Source organism: Pungitius pungitius, chromosome 21, assembly GCF_949316345.1.
Source record: "Pungitius pungitius chromosome 21, fPunPun2.1, whole genome shotgun sequence".
Classification (NCBI taxonomy): Eukaryota; Metazoa; Chordata; class Actinopteri; order Perciformes; family Gasterosteidae; genus Pungitius; species Pungitius pungitius.
In genome coordinates, this window is record NC_084920.1 from 4,366,291 (window position 1) to 4,391,292 (window position 25,002).

The 25,002-nt window shown below is 45.0% G+C and overlaps 2 protein-coding genes across 5 annotated transcripts; one reads left to right on the top strand and one right to left on the bottom strand.

The window, feature by feature from the left end:
* Nucleotides 1–1,180: 1,180 nt before the first annotated feature.
* casp7 (caspase 7, apoptosis-related cysteine peptidase) lies at nt 1,181–23,065 on the bottom strand. Of its 4 annotated transcripts, none has more exons than XM_037463557.2 (9): nt 22,937–23,065; nt 22,053–22,110; nt 5,027–5,230; nt 4,736–4,862; nt 2,644–2,795; nt 2,430–2,558; nt 2,140–2,315; nt 1,773–1,911; nt 1,181–1,691 (listed from the first exon to the last, which is right to left on the bottom strand). In XM_037463557.2, exons 4-9 carry the CDS (start codon nt 4,834–4,836, stop codon nt 1,465–1,467), a joined length of 924 nt encoding a protein of 307 aa, XP_037319454.1. In that variant the 5' UTR covers nt 4,837–4,862; nt 5,027–5,230; nt 22,053–22,110; nt 22,937–23,065; the 3' UTR covers nt 1,181–1,464. The 4 variants fall into 4 exon arrangements, with proteins under 4 accessions (XP_037319454.1, XP_037319455.1, XP_062415908.1 ...); XM_037463558.2 differs by having other exon boundaries at nt 22,733–23,065; XM_062559924.1 differs by lacking the exon at nt 22,053–22,110.
* On the top strand, nt 5,180–21,873 carry nrap (nebulin-related anchoring protein). The gene is made up of 44 exons (XM_037463554.2): nt 5,180–5,276; nt 5,818–6,161; nt 6,675–6,769; nt 6,947–7,034; nt 7,967–8,071; nt 8,384–8,491; nt 8,620–8,727; nt 8,813–8,917; nt 9,021–9,128; nt 9,215–9,322; nt 9,659–9,766; nt 10,107–10,223; nt 10,980–11,084; nt 11,256–11,363; nt 11,623–11,727; nt 11,857–11,955; nt 12,064–12,168; nt 12,265–12,372; nt 12,467–12,574; nt 12,685–12,882; nt 12,973–13,077; nt 13,170–13,268; nt 13,360–13,464; nt 13,976–14,083; nt 14,236–14,393; nt 14,530–14,683; nt 14,772–14,876; nt 15,741–15,839; nt 15,995–16,099; nt 16,216–16,323; nt 16,589–16,702; nt 16,785–16,979; nt 17,190–17,294; nt 17,384–17,482; nt 17,572–17,676; nt 17,807–17,914; nt 18,085–18,396; nt 18,498–18,602; nt 18,974–19,072; nt 19,177–19,281; nt 19,400–19,507; nt 19,797–20,108; nt 20,364–20,519; nt 20,643–21,873. Exons 2-44 carry the CDS (start codon nt 6,096–6,098, stop codon nt 20,925–20,927), a joined length of 5,406 nt encoding a protein of 1,801 aa, XP_037319451.2. The 5' UTR covers nt 5,180–5,276; nt 5,818–6,095; the 3' UTR covers nt 20,928–21,873.
* Nucleotides 23,066–25,002: the final 1,937 nt, after the last annotated feature.

Sequence of the window (25,002 nt, forward strand, 5' to 3'; positions counted from 1 at the left end):
GGCATGTCCCTTACTTAAGCCAGTGTTGATCAAACTTAACCGGATCAAAAATACAAGTGAAAAGGGAAAAAATAAAATAACAAGTTAAAAGTGCTTGCTTAACTTTCCCCCTAAGTTACTGACACGCGCAATTATGGGGACGATGTAAAGACATTGCTATGTGTGTGTGTGTGTTAAGACTTGTCACCACTAGTAATAGCTGCCTCTGTGATCGACATTAACAGAATGCAGAAACTAACTTTGTGCAAGTTGAAAGGACCATCGGGAAAATTATTTTCAAATAGGTGATATTTTACCGTAGAACGCCGTCATAAGAAGGAATTTACTACTTTAGGATTTGCCTCTAAAAGCAAAAGAAAAAAAATAGGAACATTTTGCTGGGTATGTCTTACCATGAGTGAAGTGTATGTTATGACAATGTGCAACACTAATATACAGTCAAATGAATTGGATATGGGCTTTGGGCCATAGTCCAGATTAATACTATCCTTTCCAAAATATACTGCTTTGAACAGTTCTTTCAAGTGTAAAAATCCTATTGCATGTATACTTTTATCAATCAAAGTAAATTAAGAGGAGGAAAATCTCATTTAGAGATAAAAAAAAGGGATATTCCATAACTGATTTGTTGGACTAATAAGATCCGTGCATCAATTTGATAATATGCAAATATATCGACTTCAAGTGAAGTCTTGAACATCAGACTAATAAAACTGGCAAGTTGCAAATAATCCTTAACTTTTGTATATTATGCACTTGACCCCAAATCCCATAGAACTAATCACAACACAGCAGAAGATCGCTCCTTCCCAGCCATACGTATCACGACCTCCTTTTAACGTTACAGTAACCCACGTCGTGGGACATTGAAGAACCTGAGGATGCCACCATGCTGCTACCAAACGTAGAAGCTGCTAGGAAGGCCGAGACACTGAGACACTGAGCCTCGTGCTTCTGCTCAGAGGAGTGTCGCCTTTTTTCCGTGGTCTCTCTTTTTTTTAATCTTACAAATGACGGCCGAAAACATTGAAACACGGATAGCTGAAAATGATCTGATCCATATTCCAGATGCATCCCCCCCCCCCCCCCCCCCCATCTTAGAGACACATATTCAGATGATTCCCCAAAACCCAGCGGATTTTTATCCGGGCTGGTGAAACGAGAATATTTAACGTGCCTGTCGAGAAAAGGTCAGATCAAATGTGACGCCATTACTCCGAAGGATAAACCTGAAGAAGATTCACCATCGGCACATGAACGCGGAGTGCCTACTAATAATATTTTTCCTTTCGTCACGGAGTGCTCGTGTTTTTTTTTTTTGTTCGGGCCCAACTACACATGTAAAATTGTCATGTGTGGATCTGGGCCTGAATCATCCCTGAATGCTTGTTGAACGCTAAGTCGGCAGCTGAAACGGTCCGTCGGGTCGGGTCGGGTCGGGTCGGGTCGGTGAGGCTGGCGTCCTCAGTTGAAATACAGTTCTTTGGTCAGCATGGAGACCACGCAGGGAATCTGCTTCTTCTCGCTGAAGCGCGGGTCCTCGGACCAGGACTCGAAGCTGGTGGCCACCATGTAGTTGACCCTGGTCAGGATCTGCATTATCTCCAGCTGCTTGCCGAACTCGTTGAGGACGTTGCAGAGCGCCTGGACGAACCAGGAGCCGCGCCCAGGGTTCCTCCAGGAGTAGTAACCTGCAAGAAGCAACGACGAGTCAATTTGGCAATTTGACCCGGGCCCCCGGTGGTCATGTGACACGCGTGTGTCTGCTTTACCTGGGACGGTGGAGTAGGCAAAGAGGAAATCTGCCTCTACGGGGATCTTATGTCTCGGATTAGCATCCGTCTCCATGGTGTCGTTCGGCGGACCCGAGTCCGTCTGTACCCCGTCGTCAAATTCGGAACCCCGGCAAGCCTGGTGAAGTAAATGAAATGACATTTCATTGTGATCCTGAGTAGCTTTCTCAACGATGACCTGGTGAAGCAATTCAAAATGAATTGTCTTTAAAAAGGTGAGACAGGGCGAGGTTTAACACAATTGCTATTGCTGTCTTAAAAAGTTTAAGTTTACATATTTTTAGTCATTTGACCATCACATCTTTTTAACGTCTTTCATGAATTAAAAATCCTCAGAAATTCGTACCTGGATGAAGAAGAGTTTGGGCTTTCCCACCAAGCTTTTGCACATGTCCCCCCTGAACAGCGAGGTCATGGACTTGATGGGCATGGGGGCGTCTGTTCCGTAGATCATGCCCTCCTCGCCGTGGCTCAGCAGGATGCAGGCGAAACACGAGCTGTCACTGTGGTCTTCCTCCGAGGCTGCCCCCCCCCCCCCAACACACACACACACACACACACACAGACCACAACGCTCAACTCTTAGCTCGGCCTAGGCCCTTATTAAACTGAGAAAGTACCGACGTTACTACTCACCTTCTCTTAGAAGGCTCTCCATCTTCCCGCACGTCTGATCGTTGTAGATGAAGACGTCGAAGCCCAGGCTCTTGAAGCACTTGAACAGCTCTCCGGCGTCTTGGTCCGTGCCGTTGCGTACATTCATCCCTGCGGAGAGACAACCCGCTGAGGCTCACGCGCTCTTTTCTGGGAAGCAAAGTGTAAAAAGGTGTCTGAAGCGCGCTCGCCGTACCTGTCTTTTCATCAAAGTTTTTGTTGTTGATGATGATGCACTTGCCCACTCGTTGGTGGCTCATCTTATACTGGAATGTTGGTGAAACAATTCTGTAATGGCTTTCAGAGGAGTAGTCCTGCTCCTTCGTCTGGCCATCCTTATTCTTCTTACTAAGAAGAGTCAGAGAGAGTCAAAGAATCAGCGACAGTCACGACAGTTGACAGTTGGAACTTAAAATTGAGGTTTCTGAATGACGTAAATCAAATCTACAGCATCATTCCTACGTTAATATCCTTTAAACATTACACACACAAAACAAAATACGATAAGAATACAAAATTGACAGACCATTTGATTTGTCAAAAACTGACTCTGTCTGATCCACTTACTCAGAAACCATAGATTACATACATTTTCAAATAAGGCAAAGTCACAGCCACATTTGATGGCAGTAATCCACCGTCGGAAGGAAGAAGAAACTAGAACATTGTTCCTCAGCGCAGATACAAAAAAGTCCTAACCGCGTCAGAGGCCGATCGAGCGAGAGTAAATCTTTCCCGAGAGGCGCTTCTCAAAGACCTGTCGTGTTTCCATTCATTAGAAGACGCATCTAGATAGCAAAGCCAACAGCGGCCCGTAGAGGGGGGGGGGCCTTCAGAAAATCCAGGCTTGTTCCAGAAGAGCCACGTCATCAGGTCACTCAAGCGCGGGAACAATGCACACGCCGACAGCCTCACGCACACACTCCCGGGCGGCCCGGCCTTATTGCCCATCAACATGTGATCCAGAAGTTTTCGCAGCACGACCCCCCCCCCCCCCCCCCACCCCCATCCTCCTGCTGAGGGTGGTGCTGCTGTGGGCCGGGAGAGAAGCGCGTTGGAAGGGACCGCGAAGGAGGAGGAACACGAAGCACTTACCTGGGTTCGTCATTAAGCGCCACGCCACTCTGCATCTGAAATGCGTTTGGTTTCGTCTCCTCGGTTTTGTTTGTTTTGTCCACCCCCACCCTCCCCGAAAAAAAGAAGTGTCTCCAGATCTGGCAGCTTAAATATTTGGCTGCGTGCTAGGATAGCGACATGCTCTCCGTACTGGATGGACACCTGACTGGGCCGGCGGGTGCTGAGGATGGGGGGGGGCGGCGCTCTGTGAACCCCCCTGAGTCAGCAGCCCGGCAACCACACCAGTGCTTTCTAAAGGCCTATTCACCACGCGCGGCCCCTGTGCCTCCATCCCTGCTGAGGTCAGACAGGGCATCAAGTTGCTCCTCTGCTGACAGGCACATAATCCACCCCGTACAGGCACACATGCGGCGTGAGGGGCTTGTGGCCCCGACTGTCCAGCAGGACGCAAAGGAAGATGTAGGGTTAAAAAAAAAAACAAGGTGCAGTATATGGAATTACATGCTCGGTTCGATTTCTCCTCGAAAGATGTAGATAATAATCTTTACAAGCTGTATGTTATTCTACAGATGACGTGGTACGATAAGTATAACTTACACATGTAAATCTGTTAGTCGTGCTTTCTTCCAATGAAAAACATAACATTCAAAATAATAACCGTGACTACGCAAGCAAACCTTTTCACGGTGACGTAAAACTTTTGAAACTATTTAGGCTTTTGGTTTATAATCTAAAATGCTGGATGCTTCCTTTAGAGACCGTTTTGAGTCGGATAATTTATTATTTCATTAATATTGTCTGAGTTCACAGCGCCACCTTGTGGTTCCAACAGGAACAAACAGAGAGGCTCCTCTGTCACTGTCAACGGAGAGGGATTGGGAAAGGGCCCACGTTATATATAACACAACAATAATACAATATATTGATAATATAGGCAGATTATTTCTGGAGAGGAAACGGCCATCAGAGGAAAGGTGGACAAGCCCGAGGCAAAACAAAACAAAACCAATGGGAGATAAAAAAAAATTAGGACGACAGAGGCAAACAGTCCTCGGGCATGCGCATCTGGTTACGCGCAGTGTCCTCTATACATGGCTATTTTTTGTTAATATCAAAGTCTATTCAAACTGAATCGGGTGCCTTGAGGATCACGTTTGTTTAGTTTTATAAATCCAGAGTTAACGAAGTAAATGTTTTAAAGGAGAAGTTACCCAAAGAGCAGAAATCTTCCTTTGCGGTCCGGTTTGGCGTCCGTCTGGTCTCCCGCCGGCCCCTCTTCCTCCGCCCCGACATGCTGCGGTAAACCGGCCATCTGCGGTCTGGCACGGGGTCACTTTCCTGCAACGTTACAACAGGTTTAATACGACGTCGTTACATCCGACCTGTGCGGAAGTTAGCTTAGCGCCGTGAACGCGTCAGCGTCAACTTCCTATTTGTTCCGTCTAGGAATGGCTGGACAGCAGGAAACTTGTGAAGTCATTCGTGTAAATGTGTTGTGTCACCTTAGCTACTGCGCCCAGAGTTGGAGTTGGTTGTGGGTTTTTTTTTTCTTTTCTTCTTCTTTTTCTTCCACTCTGGCAAAGTTTTCGGCCCACTTTCTGTTCCTTGGAGAACTTGAAAGTGAAAGAGCGTTCAGCCGCCGCGTCGCGCCTCCGAGGTGCGTAATGACGTCACAGCCCTGCGGCGTATTTCCATTATTGTATGACCTGAAGATGATACCAAACATCCAAACACAAGTTTATCATAATTCAGGTAATACGTACTGTAGTTAACCGAAGTTTACTAACCCTAATGGTAAATTTAGTTGTTCCCCACAGGTAGAAAATCAATTGATATATTACGTTTATTTTAAGCCACTTTAGGATGAATAAGTGTTTACGTTCATATTTTGTGTTAGTAGCCTGAAGTGCATGTAAGTGTACAGGATTATCGACGCTAAAATTTAATTGGAAATTCATCATCCCTTTTTGTGTACGTTTGCTTAACCTGGTTGTTTGTAAAGTTGTCTACATCTATATTTTCTTGTACGTCAACATCCAAGTATGAATAGTAATGCTGCAAATAGAATACAATAGATATACATATAGAATTCGTCATATGTGTCAACATACATAGCTGAAGAAGCTATAAGTAAATCTGTGACATAATGCATCACATATCTATGTCTGTGCCAAGGTAAGATGCCCAAAGTTGAACTTGGTTTCCAACTCAGGATCATTACACACATACAGTGACATCTGAGCGAGCTGTCTCTCTGCCTCCCTCTCTCTGTCTGTCTCTCCCCCCCATGCAGAGTGACAGCTGGACTCAGCCAGTCTTCTAGCATGGCACATGGAACGGGGTTGGTCCATCGGGGGACGTGGCGTCAAGAAAGAGACCGTTTTAAAGGCTCACAGTCCCAGAGCTAAGTTTACCCCTGCCAGAGAAACACGCACTACCAGGACTGTGTCGGAATCACTGCCAGTTCCTCTACTTAAACGGCTGCCCGTCTGTCTGACCTGAACTTTACTCATTAGTTCACTTCTTGTCATATAGTCTTTTTTTGGGGGTGGGAAAGGACAAACATTCACCATGCAGTCCTGTGCCCGGTGTGGGTTTGTGGTCTACCCGGCCGAGAAGATCAACTGCATCGACCAGGTGAGACTCCGAAATATTGCGACCGCAAGAAGGTTGAAATTGTTTCTTTGAGCATTTAATCTATTTTGAAATAGACAAGCAAGTCAGTATTAACATCAAGGTATGAAAAAGTATGATCATTTGAATCAACCTATTTCCGTAAACATTTGTGACTGAAAAATGAGGGCTTTAAGTTTGTTTTGAGGGTCTCTCAATGTCAAATACAACACGTGGCTTGGTTGAGCAAACAGGTGAATGTCATGAAATCTGCTTTTTAAAATTACACAAGGTCTATATAGAATGACAAAGTGTTTAAATCTGCTTTGGATACGAGTTTTACTTGTGAGACAAAAAGGAAGAGTTATACGGTTCAAGATATATTTAAGAATAAGGCAGCATGATCAATGGATGATGCTGTGAAATAATCTCGTCATGCCGGGCCTTGTTTAATATAATCTGTTGGTTTAATCTGAGATTCAAATGATGTTCTAGGGAATTTGTCAAATAATTATCTGATTTGTCTCTTCGTCTCAGAACTGGCATAAAGGATGTTTTCACTGTGACGTCTGTAAGATGGTGCTTACTGCCAAAAACTTTGTCAGCCACATGAAGAGGCCATACTGCTCTGTGTGAGTATCACAGCTGATAATATTAACTATTATTTGAGCATTATGTGAGCATTAATAAACTGATGAAAGATTTATTTCAAGGAAGATTTTAGTCTGAAATTAGATTCCTACATTTTCACCTGAAAATCTGTAATTAAAATGATGACCATTAATAAAATATATTCATCACCCGTTTAGACACAATCCGAGGAACAACACATTCACGAGCGTCTATGAGACGCCAATCAACATCAACGCGAAGAAGCAAAGCAAGGCCAGCAGCGAGGTGAGACGACGCCACGCGCAGACGCACGCGCGGCAAAGCGGCGAAACGAGACCAAGTATCTGGGCCTTCGTCTGAGTGGAGGTGCAGAGCAGGAGAGGTGGTCCACGGTGACGGCCGCCGCGAGGAATGGAGCGGTGCGGCTCGGGTTATTTCTGTTAGGGTGACAGAGGCGAGACGACCCCCCTCCCGCTTAGCCCACTCCGCGCTAAATTTATACACCGGGAGTTAAAAAAAAAAGAAAAAAAAAGAGACTTACATCCCTTCTTCTCATCTGGCCCGGGCCACCTGTTCCCGTCTGTCTGTGTCGCTCTGTAGTTCATGTTCCTAGTGCTCATATTAGCAGTGAGTCTGCTTAAGTCACTACAGAGATATAAGGAATTGTTGACCTGAGTGACCCTCTAAGCCTTGTGGATGCAAACGTTGTTTTTTTATATTAGTTGCCCTGTGATACTGGACCCTGTTTCAGTGCGTCTCTGTGACTCTCACACTGAAGAGTCGTCACTGATACTTGTGTCTAATGTTTATTGGGAGCCTTTTACCGGTGCTTCAGAGGGGTCAGTGCTCTCTTATATCTCCAGCTATGAAGCTATTCTAATATTAGTTTTGAACATTTTTACGGCTTAAGGATCATTAGCAAACAGCTCACACTTGTTGCTCCTCTCTGGATCTTTCTCGGCAGGTCCAGCTTCTTGTTAGTTATTAATATCAGCGCACTAATATTATCTCTTCCTCGTTTGAGTCAGCAACGTAAGAACAGAGTGATGTTTATCCCTGTGGGTATAAAGTCAGGGTAATATCTCTGTTTGTTAATTTCCTTTTCACCATTATTGATTCATGTAGCCTATAAAAGCAGACGCTGCAACACACGTGACTTGTGCATGCACGTGTGTAGCGGCCTCGGCTTGATGCTCGTCCTCTGTGTGCACTTGCAGCTGAAGTATCGCGAGGACGGCGAGCGCTTTATGTCCACCTTCCACCATGACATGAGTTCCGTGGAGCTGGAGAAAGCTCGCCTGGCCGGCCAGATGTCCAGCCAGGTGAGCGACTATCGATTAAAGCCTGTCAAAGGGAGTCCTGGACCTCATTTAAATGTTGCAAACTGTGAAATGTCAACGATCTGAGAGGAGGGGAGTCACATAGCGCAATGTTAAACCTCAACGTTAAACCTCAACTTCTCTTTCTTGTGAGATTTGTTTGTGTCAAATTGCTTTTTTTTACTTTTTACCATCACTTCATAGAGGATAAGTTGTGTTGCTGATTTAATAAGGTCTGACGGGCACAAAAAGTGGTGGACTACGTGTCCTGTGAGTTGCTGTAAATGACCAAGTGTGTCCATCGTGTCCAAACAGGCCTTTCAGTCTCAGTCTGAGTTCTCACAGCAGCAGACGTGGTACTCGGGGACGGTGACCAACCAGGAGGTAGTCACCATGTCTCAGGCCCAGAAGACCCTCAATGATGTGAGTACATTTTCCTTTTTCAATAAAATCTAAATATGGGGTCATTCCTTAAATAAAGAAGCACAGTTGCAATGTTTTTGCATCAATATTGGTGAAGTGTCTTGATCAATTTTGTGAATATTTGGCAGGTGGAGTTCATGGAAGAATACGAGGAGTCAAAGGGCAAAGGAAGCTTCCCTGCCATGATAACTCCAGGTTACCAGGCTGCTAAAACAGCCAACACTTTGGCCAGCAACGTAAGAACTAATCACTGTCACTGGTTGTTTGAGGTTCACTTCATAAAGCGGCAAATTAAACTAGATCTTTTTTTAAAATTTGCAGCTGGAATATAAAAAGGGACACGAGGAGAGAGTTTCGAAATACACCACGTTTGTCGACCCGCCGGAGGTGCTTCTTGCCAAGAAACAAGGACAAATTGTCAGCGATGTGAGCTTCAAGCCTTACTTCATAATATATAATAATATACAATATCACGCAGTTTGTCCTTCACCCAGTCTGAAAGCCTGAATCCCCTCTCTTTTCTTTCCAGTATGCCTACACGGAAGAATATGAGCAGCAGCGAGGTAAAGGTAGCTTCCCTGCACACCTCACACCTGGATACAAGATGTCAAAGAAGGCCAGTGAGCAGGCCAGTGATGTAAGCCACATGTCTTTAGACGTATGCACACAACCCTCCCTCCCCCCCCCGATCATCGGTCGGTAATGGATTTCCTGTCTCGCCAGATTAAGTATCGTCAGTTGTATGAACAGGAGATTAAGGGCAAAGCCAGCGCAGAGGCAGCGGTGGCTGGAGCAGTTCACGCCAGAGAAAACACAGAGAACTTCAGCCAGGTGACGAACTTACTGTTGTATTAACATGTTTTCACGAAAAAACGTTGATAAAGTATCTCGTAGGGAGAAACATCAAAGGTCCCTTCTTGTTTCCGCATGCATAAACTAGAAGATACATGGTGGAATCTTACAGTATTGGAGCAACACATCTCTTTATTTTTAAGGTTTATATTTTAAACTTTAGGATTCAGGGCCACAATAATTGTTACCAATTCGCTTTTATACTTCTATAAATGAACAAAGTTTTAAAAAATATTTGTCATTGCGATTTCAATTATTTGAATTTAATTTGCATGTTTTAAAAAAAAAATCACAAATAAGTTCTTCCGATTACAGATGGCTTATACCGAGCAGTATGAGCAGCAACGAGGCAAAGGAAGTTTCCCTGCCATGATCACTCCTGGTTATCATCTCGCCAAAAAGGCTCAGGAAAATGCCAGCAATGTGAGTATCGCCCTGACGAATTAGAAACACCATGGAACAACACTTGATGCCCTTTATTAGACTAACATCAAAGTAGCTGGACTGTGTCTCCGCCCACCGTCTGTGCGAATTCTGTCAGAACCTAACCGAGTGTGGGGTGTGAGAGCTCCAGCTTCATCCGCCCCTTTGGCCTTGTCATCGCCGGGCAGAACAAATGTGAAAGCCTTCTCAAAACCCGCCACGCCGACTAAATTAGACTGTGTGTGTGTGTGTGTGTGTGTGGCGTCAATCTCCTGATCGTACGGCAAACACAACGTGCTGTCTCCCTATATGCAATCAATCACCTTTCCTCCCTTTGCAGCTGAAATACCGCAAGGACTTAAGCAAGATGAAGGGCAGCTCGCACTTCCACAGCCTGACGTCTGAGGACAACCTCGCCCTAAAGAACGCCCGCAAGATCAACAAGATTGTCAGCGAGGTGAGCTCGCTTCTGATCGATTGTCAGGCTTCCAAGGCAACAGAACATTTTAGTTTGATCTCGTTTTTTGCCTCGATAAGAAAGCATTTCCAGATGAACGCGTTGCTGCTGCTCAGTACATGTGTGTGATAAAAAGCTTGACATGTGCTGCATCTCTGACATGCCGGTCCGGTGTGGTTACGGCTTACCTCCAAGGCCACGGGACATCCCGTCAAACTAATATTACCTCACACAGGAACCCAGTGCATCACTCATGGGCAGCTATTCCGAGTACTGGGAATATTTCACAGTGATGTCACAATTGTTGTTGTTTGTCCGAGAGCGAATGCTCAAAGGTGACAGTGTTCTGCCTGTGTCGCGTTTGAGTGGTCAGCGCTGACAGGTTCACTGGCGTTCCGCTGTCATTTCTAAGGTCGGTAATGCATATTTTTTAGGATTAGCAGTTCGTCTCGGTTACTCTTTAGTGCCGATTCGAGGCAGGCGCTTTATATTTAGCACATTGGTGACACAAAGGAAAAGGTCTTACTGGTCGAAAACAAATTAGGGTTACAAGAGAAGCTGCTGTCATTTTTCCTTTTAAACTGAGATGTAGACAGCTAAAATAAGACAGCTTAGTATTTACCGGACAAAGTCCCGTACTGGGCAGCAATTTTAAATATAGTCTCATTCCTCTTTTACTACGTGATAGTATTTATTTTATGTTTGCCTCTTTGTTTGCTTTTGTTGATTGGTTTTTGGTCTGGTATTTTCTACCAGGTGGAGTATAAGAAGGACTTGGAGAACACCAAAGGTCACAGCATCAATTTCTGCGAGACGCCACAGTTTCAGAATTCAGCCAAAATCGCCAAGTTCACAAGTGATGTAAGTTTGACAACCAAAACAATGAATTTCACATCGTTGTTTCTGTAAATAAGTAGATAACAGAAAAGGTCAACTATGAAGTCAATTTGGCCTTATTGAAAATGCCATGAGGGCAATTTTGTGGATAATTCTGCATGCCGTTTTTCTTTTATCTCTCTACACTCTTAACAGAACAAGTACAAAGAGAAGTACACCAGTGACATGAAGGGCCACTATGAAGACTCGGGAATCGACAAGAGGACCATGCATGCCATGAAAGCAAGGAAACTGGCTAGTGACGTAAGGCTGGTTTTTCTGGATATAGATTTGATAAATTGATGCAAATTATCGAAAGCACAGATCGTCTCTGCTTGGATCCAGTTTTGCGTTCAAGACTAATTGTGACATATTGGGTTTTTAAAATAAATATTTGCTTTCACCTGCTATTTTGAGAGAAGAGCAGCATACACATCAGTATTAGACTTTATTACATACTCCAGGGGCCGATATTACATTTAAAGAGCAAACAAAATCCCTGAAATGGACTTGTCATTTCCAGATTTCGTATAAACAAAGCTGTGAACAGGAGCAGGGTGAATACAACTACCCAGCCACACTCACACCAGGCTACCAAAGCCAAAGGAAACTGGACCCACTGAAAGACGTGAGTTTTTCTCAAATTCCACTCCAAAGCTTCACTATAAGAAGTACTATGAACATTTTTTACCGCTATGTGCAGCATCTTATTTGATACATTTACTATTTGCATCAATGATTTGTTATGTGACTGCAGAAGAACTACAGGCAGCACATCGACCAGGTCAAGTACAGCCAAACAACGGACACGCCTGAGATTGTCTTAGCACGGAAAAACGCAGAGCTGGTCAGCAATGTGAGTAGACGCCATTATAACGAGGCGTCAGCACCTCGGGTCTCGACTCGTGAACATTTATTTTTATCCACCAACTGTATAAACAAACATGATGCACGTGTCTTTTAGCTGAACTACAAAAAAGGCTATGAAAAGACCAAACATCAGTACACGCTATCCCAGGACCTTCCCCAAATCAAAGCGGCCAAAGCCAACGCCGCCTTGTGCAGTGACGTGAGTCAACACACGCGTACTTCGCAGGATGCATGTGCACAACTGAGCTCCTTCACCCGGCCTCACGAGTTTGCTTCGCACTCTATATTTCTCCAGATTAAATACAAGGAGGAATGGGAGAAGAACAAGTCCAAGGCCTGCGACATCGGCGTGGACGGCCTGAGCGTCCGAGCGGCGAAGGCCTCCCGTGACCTCGCCAGCGACGTAAGCAAGCGCACAATGTTGTCGCCTACCAGCGGAAGCAACGTGAAAGTAACTGTGAAATAAGTGTAATGAAATACATGTGCACGTGTTTCAGATTAAATACAAAGAGACCTACAGGAATAACAAGGAGAGGGCGGCGGGGGTCAACATGAGCGACTCCAGGACTCTGCACCATCTGCAAGCTGCCAAGATGAACAGCAACGTAAGCAGCCGCCGCTTCGTTTCTTATTCACAGCCATTAAAATACATTTTTTGAAGCGTTTAACTGCTAAATCGAAAGGAGTCGTTTCTTATAAACCGCGACCGCTTCAGATCGAGTACAAGAGGGGCTCCAAGGAGAGCCAGTCCCAGTTCAGCCTCCCCCTGGACATGATCAACCTGAGCCACGCCAAAAAGGCCCAGGCCCTCGCCAGTGACCTGGAGTATCGCACCAAGCTGCACGAGTACACCGTCATGCCGGACGACATCAAGGTGCAGCAGGCCAAAAAGGCCTATTCCCTGCAGAGCGAGGTGAGAGACGGGAGGAAGGGACGAGACCCGGGCCTATTGCGCTGGTGGCAGCTCCCGACCGGTTAATGAGTCTTTTGGTTGCTCCAACAGAACCAGTATCGGTCCGACCTGAACTGGATGAAGGGAGTCGGCTGGGACTCCGAAGGGTCTCTGAACGTCACCCAGGCCAAGAAAGCCGGAGAGCTGCTCAGCGACGTCAGTGAGCACTTGCTTGTGTGTGCGCACCTTTCCCTTGCGTCAAATACCTCGACACGCTTGTTCATTTACTGCACTCGGCCGCCTCGCAGATCAAATACCGGCAGAAGGCGGACAGCATCGGGTTCACCCACGTGGCGAATGATCTCTCCATCGCGCACGCCAAAAAGAGCCAGGAGCTGCAGAGCGACGTACGGTCCTCCCTTACAGGGCTGTAATCGTGTACGTTTCAATTTGTTGCCCTCGTGTGAAGCGTGTGTTCATGTGTGTGGGATTTTTCAGCTGGCGTACAAGGCAGACACGGAGCAGACGTTACACCAGTACACCATGACGAAAGACGAGCCCCTCTTCAAACAAGCAAAGGCCAACGCTAACCTTCTAAGTGGGGTGAGTTTAGTCAAGTTCATTCTCAATGGGGAGATGTAGATAACACAGGATGATGTTAAAACAATATATACATGTATCAATCAGATTATAGACTTGAATAGTCTACAAATTGAACAAATTGCAGACTTCTTCCATCCATGCAGCCTCATAACAAACCAAATAATGATTTTGTATAGCTGTGGTATTTGGATGTCTTAAAGCAGCTGCACACCCAGGCACACAAGTGTTAAAATGATGTTGCTTGAATAGAGAAATTTACAGGACAGTATGAGCTGGTTTTGTTCTACCTGAGGTGAGACAAGCAATTTATTAACACGTCGATTTATTATTTTGATGACGGTGATGATGGTCTGATTGCAAAAATAGTTACTTATTTAGTATTTCCATCGGGAACAATACAATGTTGATTAATCAAGTCCATTGATAAGAAATTAAGAAAGACAACCAACCAAATCTCAACGTATGACAGCAAAGTAATCTATTATCTATATATATATTTTTTTTTCTCCAGAAAGTGTACAAGAGCCAGTGGGAGAAGCAGAGGGAAAAGGGCTTTGAGCTGCGTTTGGACTCTCTCTCCATACTCACCGCTAAAGCCAAAACAGATCTGGCCAGTACCGTGAGTTATTCTAAAATCAGTCTACACCCTTATGCTTGCCTTAATAAGAATAGTCAAAAATAAATGTACAATAATGTTATTTTCTTATGTTGATATATTTCATTAGCAGATCCCTGTAAGTTCAAAGACTGTCCTTTGGTCAAATCTTGCAGGTCAAATACAAGGCGAAGCATGAGAAAAATAAAGGCAAAGTGATCGGCATCAAGTCCGTGAGCGACGACTCTCAGATGGCGCACTCTGCCCTGGCCACCAAACTACAGAGTAACCGCCAGTACAAGAAGGACTATGAGGACACCAAGAACAAAAACAGGTCATTCTTTTCTACCGTGATGGATCTTTTTTTTTATCGCTTATCATTGCACCACACGTGCCTTCACCTCCTTTAACATTTTTTAAACGAGAGCAGGCCTTAAATATTGTGTCAATCAAACTTTCTGTTTACCCAGCGTTCATCTGGACATGCTGAACATCAGCCACGCGAAGAAAGCTCAAGACCTGGCCACCGAGACCAACTACAGGACCTCCCTCCACGAGTACACGACTCTGCCCACTGACATCAACGTCGCCTGGGCGAAGAAGGCCTACGGCCTGCAGAGCGACGTAAGCCTCGTCGTCACAAGTTGAGATGGCGACTTGTTGTAATGCTAAAACGATTCCTTCACCGGGGGGGACTTGTGTCTTTATTTAGAATCAGTACAGGTCGGATCTGAACTGGATGAAGGGTGTCGGCTGGGAGGCGTCCAAATCTCTGGACGTCCAGCAGGCAAAGAAAGCCGGGGAGCTGATCAGCGAGGTAACCTTAGAACCCCATGACCCGGAATGCACCGCTGAAACAAGTCACAGGGTAGCATGGGGTAGTATTAAATGAAATTAAATATTAAGTGTCCTCACTTAATAAGGTCAAATGCTAACCTACATAAACAGTTTCTGCCCTAGGCCTTTTTTCATGGTTAACTTCATGGTTATAACTTATGTATGGCAGTTTATGGCAATTATATTGGAAGGGGAAAATGTAAGATCATACCAAACGATGTAGTGTATAAATAACCCGACCGCCATGCTATTTCTAACTACAGTACTCTGGAGGTATATTAGCTCACAGCATGAGAAAACTGTGATACCTGTATCTGTTTATTACTTGTAGTCATTTGGGTTACATGTACATTTAACTAATCCAAACGAGAAGACACACAAAAAACATACCATTTAAGGTTTGATTTAAATTTCTCAACACCTTTGTCATCCACAGACTCTTTTCATTAATGCATCTTTGTAATCGCATGCAAATGGAGCTTAAAGATGTCATTTAGTGACGCACCTAGTGCAGACTTAAGAGTGGCCGTGTAGGACTTAACTACTGAGACACTCAACACTCCATGATGTATAGTGAGATGCTCTCACTTTGTCTAGTGAAATGCACTCACGTACACTACAGTGTTTCCAACATCAGACATGAAACGTCTGCCAGGACATAAATAGATCCTGTGCCCATATCTATCATTTATCTACTGTACATTTGTTCATTTAGTTCGTTTTTTTGCGATGATGGTGTGCTCTCTACTGTTCATCCAATGCATGTGCACGCTTTTTTTTAATGGTATGTCTTACTGTGATAATCTTCTGAAATTCATGACCCATTTTTTTCCCTTCAATTTAGAAAAAGTACCGCCAGGGTGTGAGTGGTTTGAAGTATACCAGTGTTGAGAACACTCCCGAGATGGTCCAAGCCAAACTGAGCAACAAACTGGCTGTTGATGTGAGTTCAGTGGTCCTTTGTGTAAAAATAGATCCAATGCATTTGTGACTCTTTCGAATATTCTGGTTCTGATCCCATAAGTATTAGGAATGTGAAGTATACAAATAGAGAAACGTTATGATGCGCTGTGTGATGCCTTTCTTTCTTCTCTACAGAGGTTGTACAGGGAAAAGGGGGAAAACATGAAGCACAACTACACCCTCAGCGGAGAGCTGCCTGAGATGGTTCAGGCCAAGCTCAACGCCATGAACATCAGCGAGGTAAAACTATTCACAACCAGTCACACAGAGACACGCGTGGAAATCGAGACGGCCGCCTTTGCGTGCGTGGTTCCCCGTGCTGAACCGAGGTGAAATACATGTGTGTGAATTCTCAGAGCTGCTACAAGGAGTCCTGGACGAAGATACGCGATGGTGGTTACAAGTTGAGTCTGGACGCCATACCTTTCCAGTCCGCCAAAGCGTCTGCAGAGATCCTCAGTGATGTGAGCTTGCAACTTCTCATTGTTGTGTCGTAACAGTTCCAGCGTGGACATGAAATAGATTTTTCGTCCGCACGATTTACGGAAGTCACTTTGTTTTCGTCTGCAGAAGTGAGAGAGCTTCAAATAGCATTAAAATATTGCCTCTAAAATGCATTTACAGCAGATCAGTGACCATTGAAAACACTTGCATATTAAACATTTTACACAGCAGCTCTGTTGACATCTATCTCACTAAACGTAACGAGTGAATCACTTGTCATTTTAGCAAAAGTACAAAGAAGAATTTGAGAAGACCAAAGGGAAGACGATCGGACTGAAGGGACTGCAGGATGACATCAACATCGCTCACTCGGTCAATGCCAGCAAGCTCCAGAGTGATGTAAGACAACTCAGAAAACCCCCCAACATACATTAAGATACAAACACCATCTCTACTTTGCACCCTTTTTTTACCTCTCCAGCTTAAGTACAGGCAGGACTCAAAGGAGCTCTCAAAGTTCCACCTGCCCATGGACATGCTGGAGGTGTCCCACGCTAAAATGGCCCAGTCGCTGGTCAGTGATCAGGACTACCGGCTCACCCTGCATCACTACACCACGCTGCCGGACGACATGAAGGTGCAGGCGGCCAAGAAGGCGTACGCCCTGCAGAGCGAGGTGAGATGCAACCATCTTCATTTTAATGTACACTCATTCAAACCGGTGTTTGGTTACATCTGGTAGCACTGGGTCAAAAGAAGTAGATGCCATACTTACAGTTTTTCACTTGAACAACGTCTCGGGCCTTTGCCTTGTTTATTGCTGAAATATTCTGAGCGCGACAACTGAATGTTTGAGTGTGTGTGTGTGTGTGTGTGTTTGTTGCAGAAAGTGTATCGCTCTGACCTGAACTACCTGCGCGGCGCAGCCTGGATCGGCACCGGGGCTCTGCAGTTTGAAGGCTCCAAGAGGGCCACGGACCTCATTAGTGATGTAGGATATCTTCTTCAAAAAAAGTCATGAAATGTTGACTTTCTTGCTACAAACCTTACCCTTTTTTTGTTTTGTTCCTTCTATAACAGAAAAACTACCGTCAGCAGCCGTACACCTTCAAGCACACGTCTGTAGCGGACTCTCCTGACATAGTCCACGCCAAACTCAGCGGGCAGATCACAAACGAGGTGGGACATTGAGCTGAGTTACTGTTGTTTCCTGTTTGTTAGTTAGTTTGTTTTCGGAAGCACTCAGTTGTTGTGTGTTTCTCTCGCAGCGTTTGTACAAAGAGAAAGGGGTGAATGACCGGCATAACTACACTACAACGGCCGAGAGGCCGGAGATGATGCAAGCCAAGATTAATGCGGCCAACTTCAGTGAGGTACGCCATGTGACCCCATGTGACCCCGTGTGACCCCGTGCACCACACGATATTCTGTGGACATTTCCTTTTCCCGGTGTTGGTAATTTAAAGGTGAATGGTCATTGTTTGTTTTGTCATTGCGCTCAAGCTCAAGTACAAAGAGTCCTGGCACACCTTGAGGGCCCAAGGCTACAAACTCACCATGCAGGACATCCCCTTCCAAGCTGCCAAGAGCTCCACAGGCATCGCCAGTGATGTAAGAGGAGACGTCGTAAAATGTGTCAAATACGTCCACCTGAACTGCAAGACATGTACCAAATACCTGTAATAAATGCATAACATAGGATTAAAAATGTGCACACTAAGCTTCGGGAAAGTAGCATTCATCACAATAAATGACGGCGAATTACCTGCGTGTGACTGCAGAACAAGTACAAACACGACCACCTGCTGGAAAAGGGCAAGCACATCGGGATCAAAAGCGTCCTGGACGACCCGGGCCTGCTGCACTGCCAGCAGGCGGGCCGGCTGGCCAGCAACCGGGAGTACCGCAAGGACGCGCTGACGGCCAGCGGGCAGTTCCACCTCACGCGGGACATGATGCACCTGGTGACGGCGAAGAACGCGCAGGCCCTCGCCAGCGAGCAGGACTACAGGAAGAGACTGCACGAGTACACGGTGCTCCCCGACGACATGAAGGTCAAGTGGGCCAAGACGGCGTACGACCAGCAGAGTGAGGTGGGAGGCGTGGACAGGGGGGGGGGGGGTGGGGGGGAAATGACTTGCGTGATTCAACGCGACTGACGCTTTTCTTTTCTTTTTTATCGCCCCTCATCTAGAAACTCTACAAGTCCGACCTGAATTACATGAAAGGAGTGGCCTGGGACGGCGTGGGCGCGCCGCAGATGGAGTCGGCCAAGAAGGCCGGAGAACTTATAAGCGATGTGAGCAGATGTGACGAGCGGAGTACCGCCGCGAGTCCTCCCAACAGACGCCTCAATTCAAGTGGCGATTTTTAATTTTCTTACACAAACATTAAGTGCTGTCTCAAGCCTTCGTTTGCCATGAAGAATATCTGACCCAGACTGAACAAAAGATTTGTTTATAAATTATTTAGTTTGAATCATCTATGTAGGGAACTATATTTAGTTAAACTAGTAGCTAAATTGCCTTTCTTCTGTCATAAACCTTCCAATTTGTTGGTATAATTTGCTTTTGGAAGCCTAGTATTGTAATCTGACAGTTTAAGTCTCGCCATCAGTGTTTTTTCTACTCTTAAAGTGTGTGTGTGTGTTTGTGGTTTTCCTTCATGCAGAAAAAGTATCGTCAGCTGCCGGACAGCCTAAAGTTCACCTCCGTGACCGACTCTCCGGATATTGTCCACGCTAAGACGAGCTATCAACAGTGCAGCGAGGTGGGTTCAAACCAAATAATGTTCCACTCATTTTTACTAAACACAAACATGATTTGCGTTTTGATGATTTGAATTTTTATCACTCGCTTGTTGTTACACTACAGAGGCTGTACAAATCCGGAAAGAATGATGACATGCACAAGTACACTTTGCATCCAGATGATCCCGATTTTGTGAGAGCCAAGATGAATGCCCTGCAGATCAGTGACGTACGCCATGCTCTTGGATGAATTTCTTTCAATGAAAGCTAATGATTTTAAATCATCCGAAGATGATGCCAGTGTGTCTTTGTGACATTCTCCTCTTCAAAATTCTCCTCCCATGAAGAAAGTTTACAGGGCATCTGGAGAGCAGGTGAAGACCTCGGGCTTTGACCTGAGGCTGGATGCTATTCCCTTCCAAACGGCCAAGGCCTCCAGAGAAATTGCCAGTGACGTGAGTTCATGTGATAATTAAGTTATTGAAACGGTTTGAGTACCTTCAGGTCTTTCTCAAAGCACAAATGAGGATTTATTATCCGCTCTAACTGTCGATGCAAATGTTAGAAAAAAAGCACGTTATAATGTGCTGAAAACACAGTTAACCTCGTACCGATTTTCCTTTTTATCACTGCTCAAATATTACAATATACTTAAGACGTTAAGATAGACAGTTTGCTCATAACTTAAATGAAGCTGTACAGGACGCCTGGAAATTGAAATCTGTATTTTTATGCCTCCCGCAGGTACGCTACAGGGAGTCTCACCTGAAGGAGAAGGGCCAGCAGGTGGGGCTGCGCTGTGTGGAGGACGACCCGAAGATGGTGCACTCCCTGGCAGCCAGCAAGCTCCAGAGCAACCTGGAGTACAAGCGGCAGTCCAAGGAGGACCGGGGCCACTACAAAATGCACGCTGACCAGCCAGAGTTCCTGCAGGCCAAAAAGAGTCAAGCTCAGGCCAGCAACCTTACCTACCGCAGCAAGCTCCACGACTACACCTGCGACTCCGAGCAGCTCAACGTCAAGCACGCCAAGCAGGCCTACAAGCTGCAGAGTGATGTAGGTCACTGTCCATTTGTCAAGGGGCTTTGATACAGCCAGTGAAATCACTTCATTGATTGTCATATACAGTATGTGTACATCACTCAAGACAAGTAGAAAAACTGCAGTCAGGAGAACAAACGCCTTATTTTACGTGTGCGGCATTGGTTTTATGATAATTTGATAATTTCTTTGGCATTTGAAATATGACAAGAGAACGTGGTAGGCCCATTTCCATGTGCAATCAACTACTGCTGCTCCCTTTTGTGGCAGGTGAACTACAAGTCAGACCTGAACTCCACCAGAGGAGTGGGCTGGACCCCCCCCGGCTCCCACAGGGTGGAACAGGCCCGCCGGGCTGCAGAGCTGGGGCTGGCTGAGGGAGTCACCACTGACCAGGCCATTGCAAATTATCAGCACATGATGATGGTGAGGGAACAGGAAATCTAGTCATTTACTAAACACAAACTTCAGCTGCGTGGACTGAACAACTCATGTGCAAAAAAGTGAGCGGGTTCTTTAACTAAAACGTTCTCCACAACCTTCATTTAGATGCATCACCAGCAGCAGGTGGAGCAGCAGCAGCAGCAGCAGACTTCACAGCAGGTGGAGACCAGCGAGGAGACTAAACAAGCCGTCAACATGGACGCCGTGGAGGTCCTTCACGTCAAGCGGAAAAAGACCATCCAGACGGTCCAGAAAAAGTCAACCACCACCACGTCTTCCTCATATAAATCCATGGAGAAGAAATCCAGCACCGCCCTCTCATCGGACGCCTTCCAGTCCACCGTGAAAGCCACCGCGTCCAGTAACGCTGCTGCGATAAAAGAAGCTTAGATCAGATCAGTTTTTAGAGTTTAGAGATGACGAATTTCAGAAAGTGGTGTATTTGTGGTATCTACTTTGACTAAACGACTGTTGTACTGCAGTTGCATGACGCGCCACATCGATACCGAAGGTGCAGCTATGAACTGTAAAAGGAAAGGAAAGTGATTTCTAAGGGTATTACGTAGGTCAAATCGGGTCAGGACTTGTCAAGTTAGGCAAAAGCATTGTAAAAGTTGGTGTGAAGGGAAAAAGAAATGCATTTTTTTTTGTTGATATTTTTATCAAAGCTTGAAGGGGTTAAAGGTCTCGTGCCTTTGTGATCAAAAGAGCCACGTTCAACACCAAGGGAAAGTTAGGACGGTTGTTTCAGGTCAAAAGTGATACTGTGTGAAATAGGAAGGTTTGAATTCAGGTTTTTAGAAGATATGTAGCTGGTCTAGTTGTATGGCCAATTCATTTTTCATCTTTTTTTAAAATCTTTAGAGATGTCTAAGGCAGAAACCTTAGTCTCAGCCGAGCAAAACACTTTGTCACAAGGTTGACTTAGCTAGTGCACTTTGAGCCAGGCTCAGTGAGAGAGAAGTAAAGGCCTCCTGAAGTGATGTGTGATCTACAGTTTGTCTGGCAGGTTCAGCTTTTTGAGGTTGTGTCATTGCCCCTTTTTAACTCAAAGCTGTGCTGGGAGTAAAAACGTGCTTGTTTTAAAAAAATAAAATAAAATAAAACTTTTTAAAGCCAACTGAACTTTAGTCTGTTTTTTTGTCCCCAAAATGAGCAAAATATTTCCCTTCCAACTCTTTTCTTTCAATCACTCAATTAGTTTATTCAGTGCACCTGCCAGTCACATCACGCTGATGTTGATTCTGTACACATGACATCCATTGCAGTCTGTCCATCCCGGGAGAGGGATCCCTCCTCTGACGTTCTCCCTAAGGTTTCTTCCCCTTTTTCCCCATCGAAGGGTTTTTTCATATTTTGGGGAGTTTTTCCTGTGCCAATGTGAGGGTTTCGGGACAGAGGATGTTGCATGTGTACAGACTGTAAAGCCCTCTGAGGCAAATTTGTAATTTGCGATTTTGGGCTATACAAAATAAAATGAATTGAATTGAATTGAATCACGTGAACCAGTCTCACCTGTGCACCCTGCTGCGGCGTCCCTTCTGTATTTAAACCCCAGTCACTCGCTTGCTCACTGAAAGATAGAATGTTTCCTGCATTAAGCTATACGTAAGGAAAGGAAAGGAATAACACACCCTAGATGTGTGTAACAAAAGACGGATTAAAAAAATGGGATATTTACAAGTTTGATTGATGTTTCCTTTCTTTAATGCAAATGATGAATTTAACCCCAATATCTGAAGGAAGCCTTGTGAATGTATAAACAGCCCCTGCATGCAGATCATCATTCACAAACATAAACTAGTCAATGCTGCAAAGAAAGGTCCTTGCACAAGATTTATAGAAAGTCAATATTATTCTTTTATTCTCTTAATAAATAAAAAATAATAAAATGTATTATTCAGATATGCATTCACATTACACATGAGGGGCGAATAGTCATCAGATTTCTTTACCCCTACCTAAATCCAACTCTATGAAAAGGACCGGAAGACTGTATTTGTTTTCAACATCATATCATAGAATGGGTCATACATGGAAATGTTTATGTAACGACTTTTTATTGTACAAAATCGCATCAAAGAGAGATGCCGTTTTTCGACAGACCCTACAATCATCACGCAGAAGCTCACAGATTAACGTCTTCTAACGCATTTTTAGTCAATAAAATGTTAACCCAAAAGTAAATATGTCACCTTATTTTTACATTTTAGGGGAAGCCGAGCCACTAGAGATGCACCTGTCCTCTTTGTCACCATAAAGCAGCCTGCTCACCTGCAGCAGAGACGACCACGACCGTGTAGTAACAATCACTTAATGTGGCGACCACCATTTTGAGTTAGCATTAATACCCTAATGGCTGTAACACGTTAGCGTGCATGAATTAACACAATACCAACCAGTCAGAAGATTAGATGCCTGTCCAATTTAAATGCGATTTGCCCGGTTAACTGATGCAGCGAAGCTAGCATCGCTAGCGGCGCTGCTAATGTGTCTTTGTTGCCATGCAACAGCAAACTTGATGACGGCGGGTGACGTCACAGGGAGTGATGTCAACGTCATGTGATTTCACTTCACTTCACTTGGATTCTTCAAATAGGCACACATTCTCTGTTCTCGGTTGTAAATTGGTTTATTGGCTCTGACAATACAACTCTGTTTTTAAGTTGTATCCTGTACACGGAAGTATTTTAATCAACATTTAAATAAAAAACAGGTGAAATGGCTGAAGCATACACAGATTCCCCTTTTCCCCAGCAACCATCAGTGTCAACTGCAGGCCGATTCAACGCCGATGATATGGACCTGCCAGAGATCAACGAAACTCTTAAGACTCTTCGCATGAAAATTCACATGAGCGGAATAAAGGTTGCAGGATGGGAATCTTTAAAGGCTACAAATGATAAATATAAGCACCACAAAAGGGCGGAAGCAGTTGCAAGGAAAACTTGTGAAACCCTTCAGAAAGAGTTGAAGAGTGTCATGGATAAGGTTGACAATCATCAATATTTTGAATCAATCTACAGAGAGAAGAAAGCATTAAACCAAGAAATGTCTGATAAACAGCAAATGCTGGAAATGGAGCTGCTTAAACAGCAGAAAAAGCTGTCGGACTTACAGAAAATGGAGATGGACACTCAAGTCTTGACAAAACAAAATAAGGAACAAGACAGAAAAATTAAAAGCCTTGAGCTTCAACTCCAAAAGGCATTAGCTGAATCGAACCGTGTGTCCGAGGTTAATAGATACAACGTCGATCAGCTTAGAATAAAGAAGGAGACTTTGGAATCTTTGGCAAATTCCTTGGAAACCACAACAGCTACGATTCACTCTGATTACGAGGCTCTGGAATTTAGGAGTTTAGAGCTCAACTCAGAGATTGAGGACTTAAAAGAAGTACAGGTTCCGGCTCTCTTGGTGGTAAAAAAGGAAATGACCCAGAAAATGGTACACCTGTCCCGTGAAAATGAGTACCTGCACCATGAATACGAGCCTCTGTTGAAAAAAGCGAAGGCCTTGCGTGCCGAGTTGGACCAAACAATTAACGGCAAGGACGCTTTGGAGAGAACAAACAACGATTTGAAACAGCAAATCCATGACCTCAATGAACAGCTCAAGTGCAGAGAATCTTTTGCGAGCCAGGTGGTTCAACTGAAAGTCCAGCAGACTGTTCTGAAAGAGCAGCAGAAACAGTTGATGAAGGCTCACGCGGAGGCCTTCAACAGGCTCCTCAGGGATAATGACTGGAAGTCAGAGTATGACGTGCAGAAAGAACTAAACGACAACTTGCAGATAACAAACATTGAATGGAAAGAAAAGATCAACGCTCTAATGAACAGCCTCACGGATCTGGATGCCTGTAAAGCAAACTACAAAGCAATGAAGGCGGGTATAAAAGTTACAATCAGACAGAATAACCACCTCAAAAAGCAACATCAGGCCCTGGAAAACAAGTTCTCAAGCGAACAGAGGTATGAGGAGAAAAACCACGCAATAATGTTAGAGAACAGAATCGCGAGGGCTGAAAACTGCACCCTTCAGTGCCAGGTCGAGGAACGGCAGAGCACCCTTCAGGGAACGGAAGCTTTGACTCTCATCTACAAAGGCCTGGTATTGGATAGAAAAACCATCAAGCGACAGAAGGAGGACCTTCTGAGAGAACTTCGGCAGCTTGATAAAAACGCTGCTGAAGAAGCGCCTCTGAAGCAGCTCGTTGAGGCGGCGGAGGCAGAGAACAAGAGCAACCGCAGAGAATTGGTCAAATACCAGGTACAGTTAGGCTCCGTTCCCGCGCAGGCATTGCATTCTCAGCAGTTCGATGACCAGCCGCTCAATGTCCCGTGTACAAGTGTCTCTGAGCAAAACACCCAAACACTAACTGCTCCCGTGGCGTCTTTACGTCAGCCCACTGCTTCACCTGTGGCGCATGGGTCAAATGCATGGTACCATTTATCCAAGAAGCCTC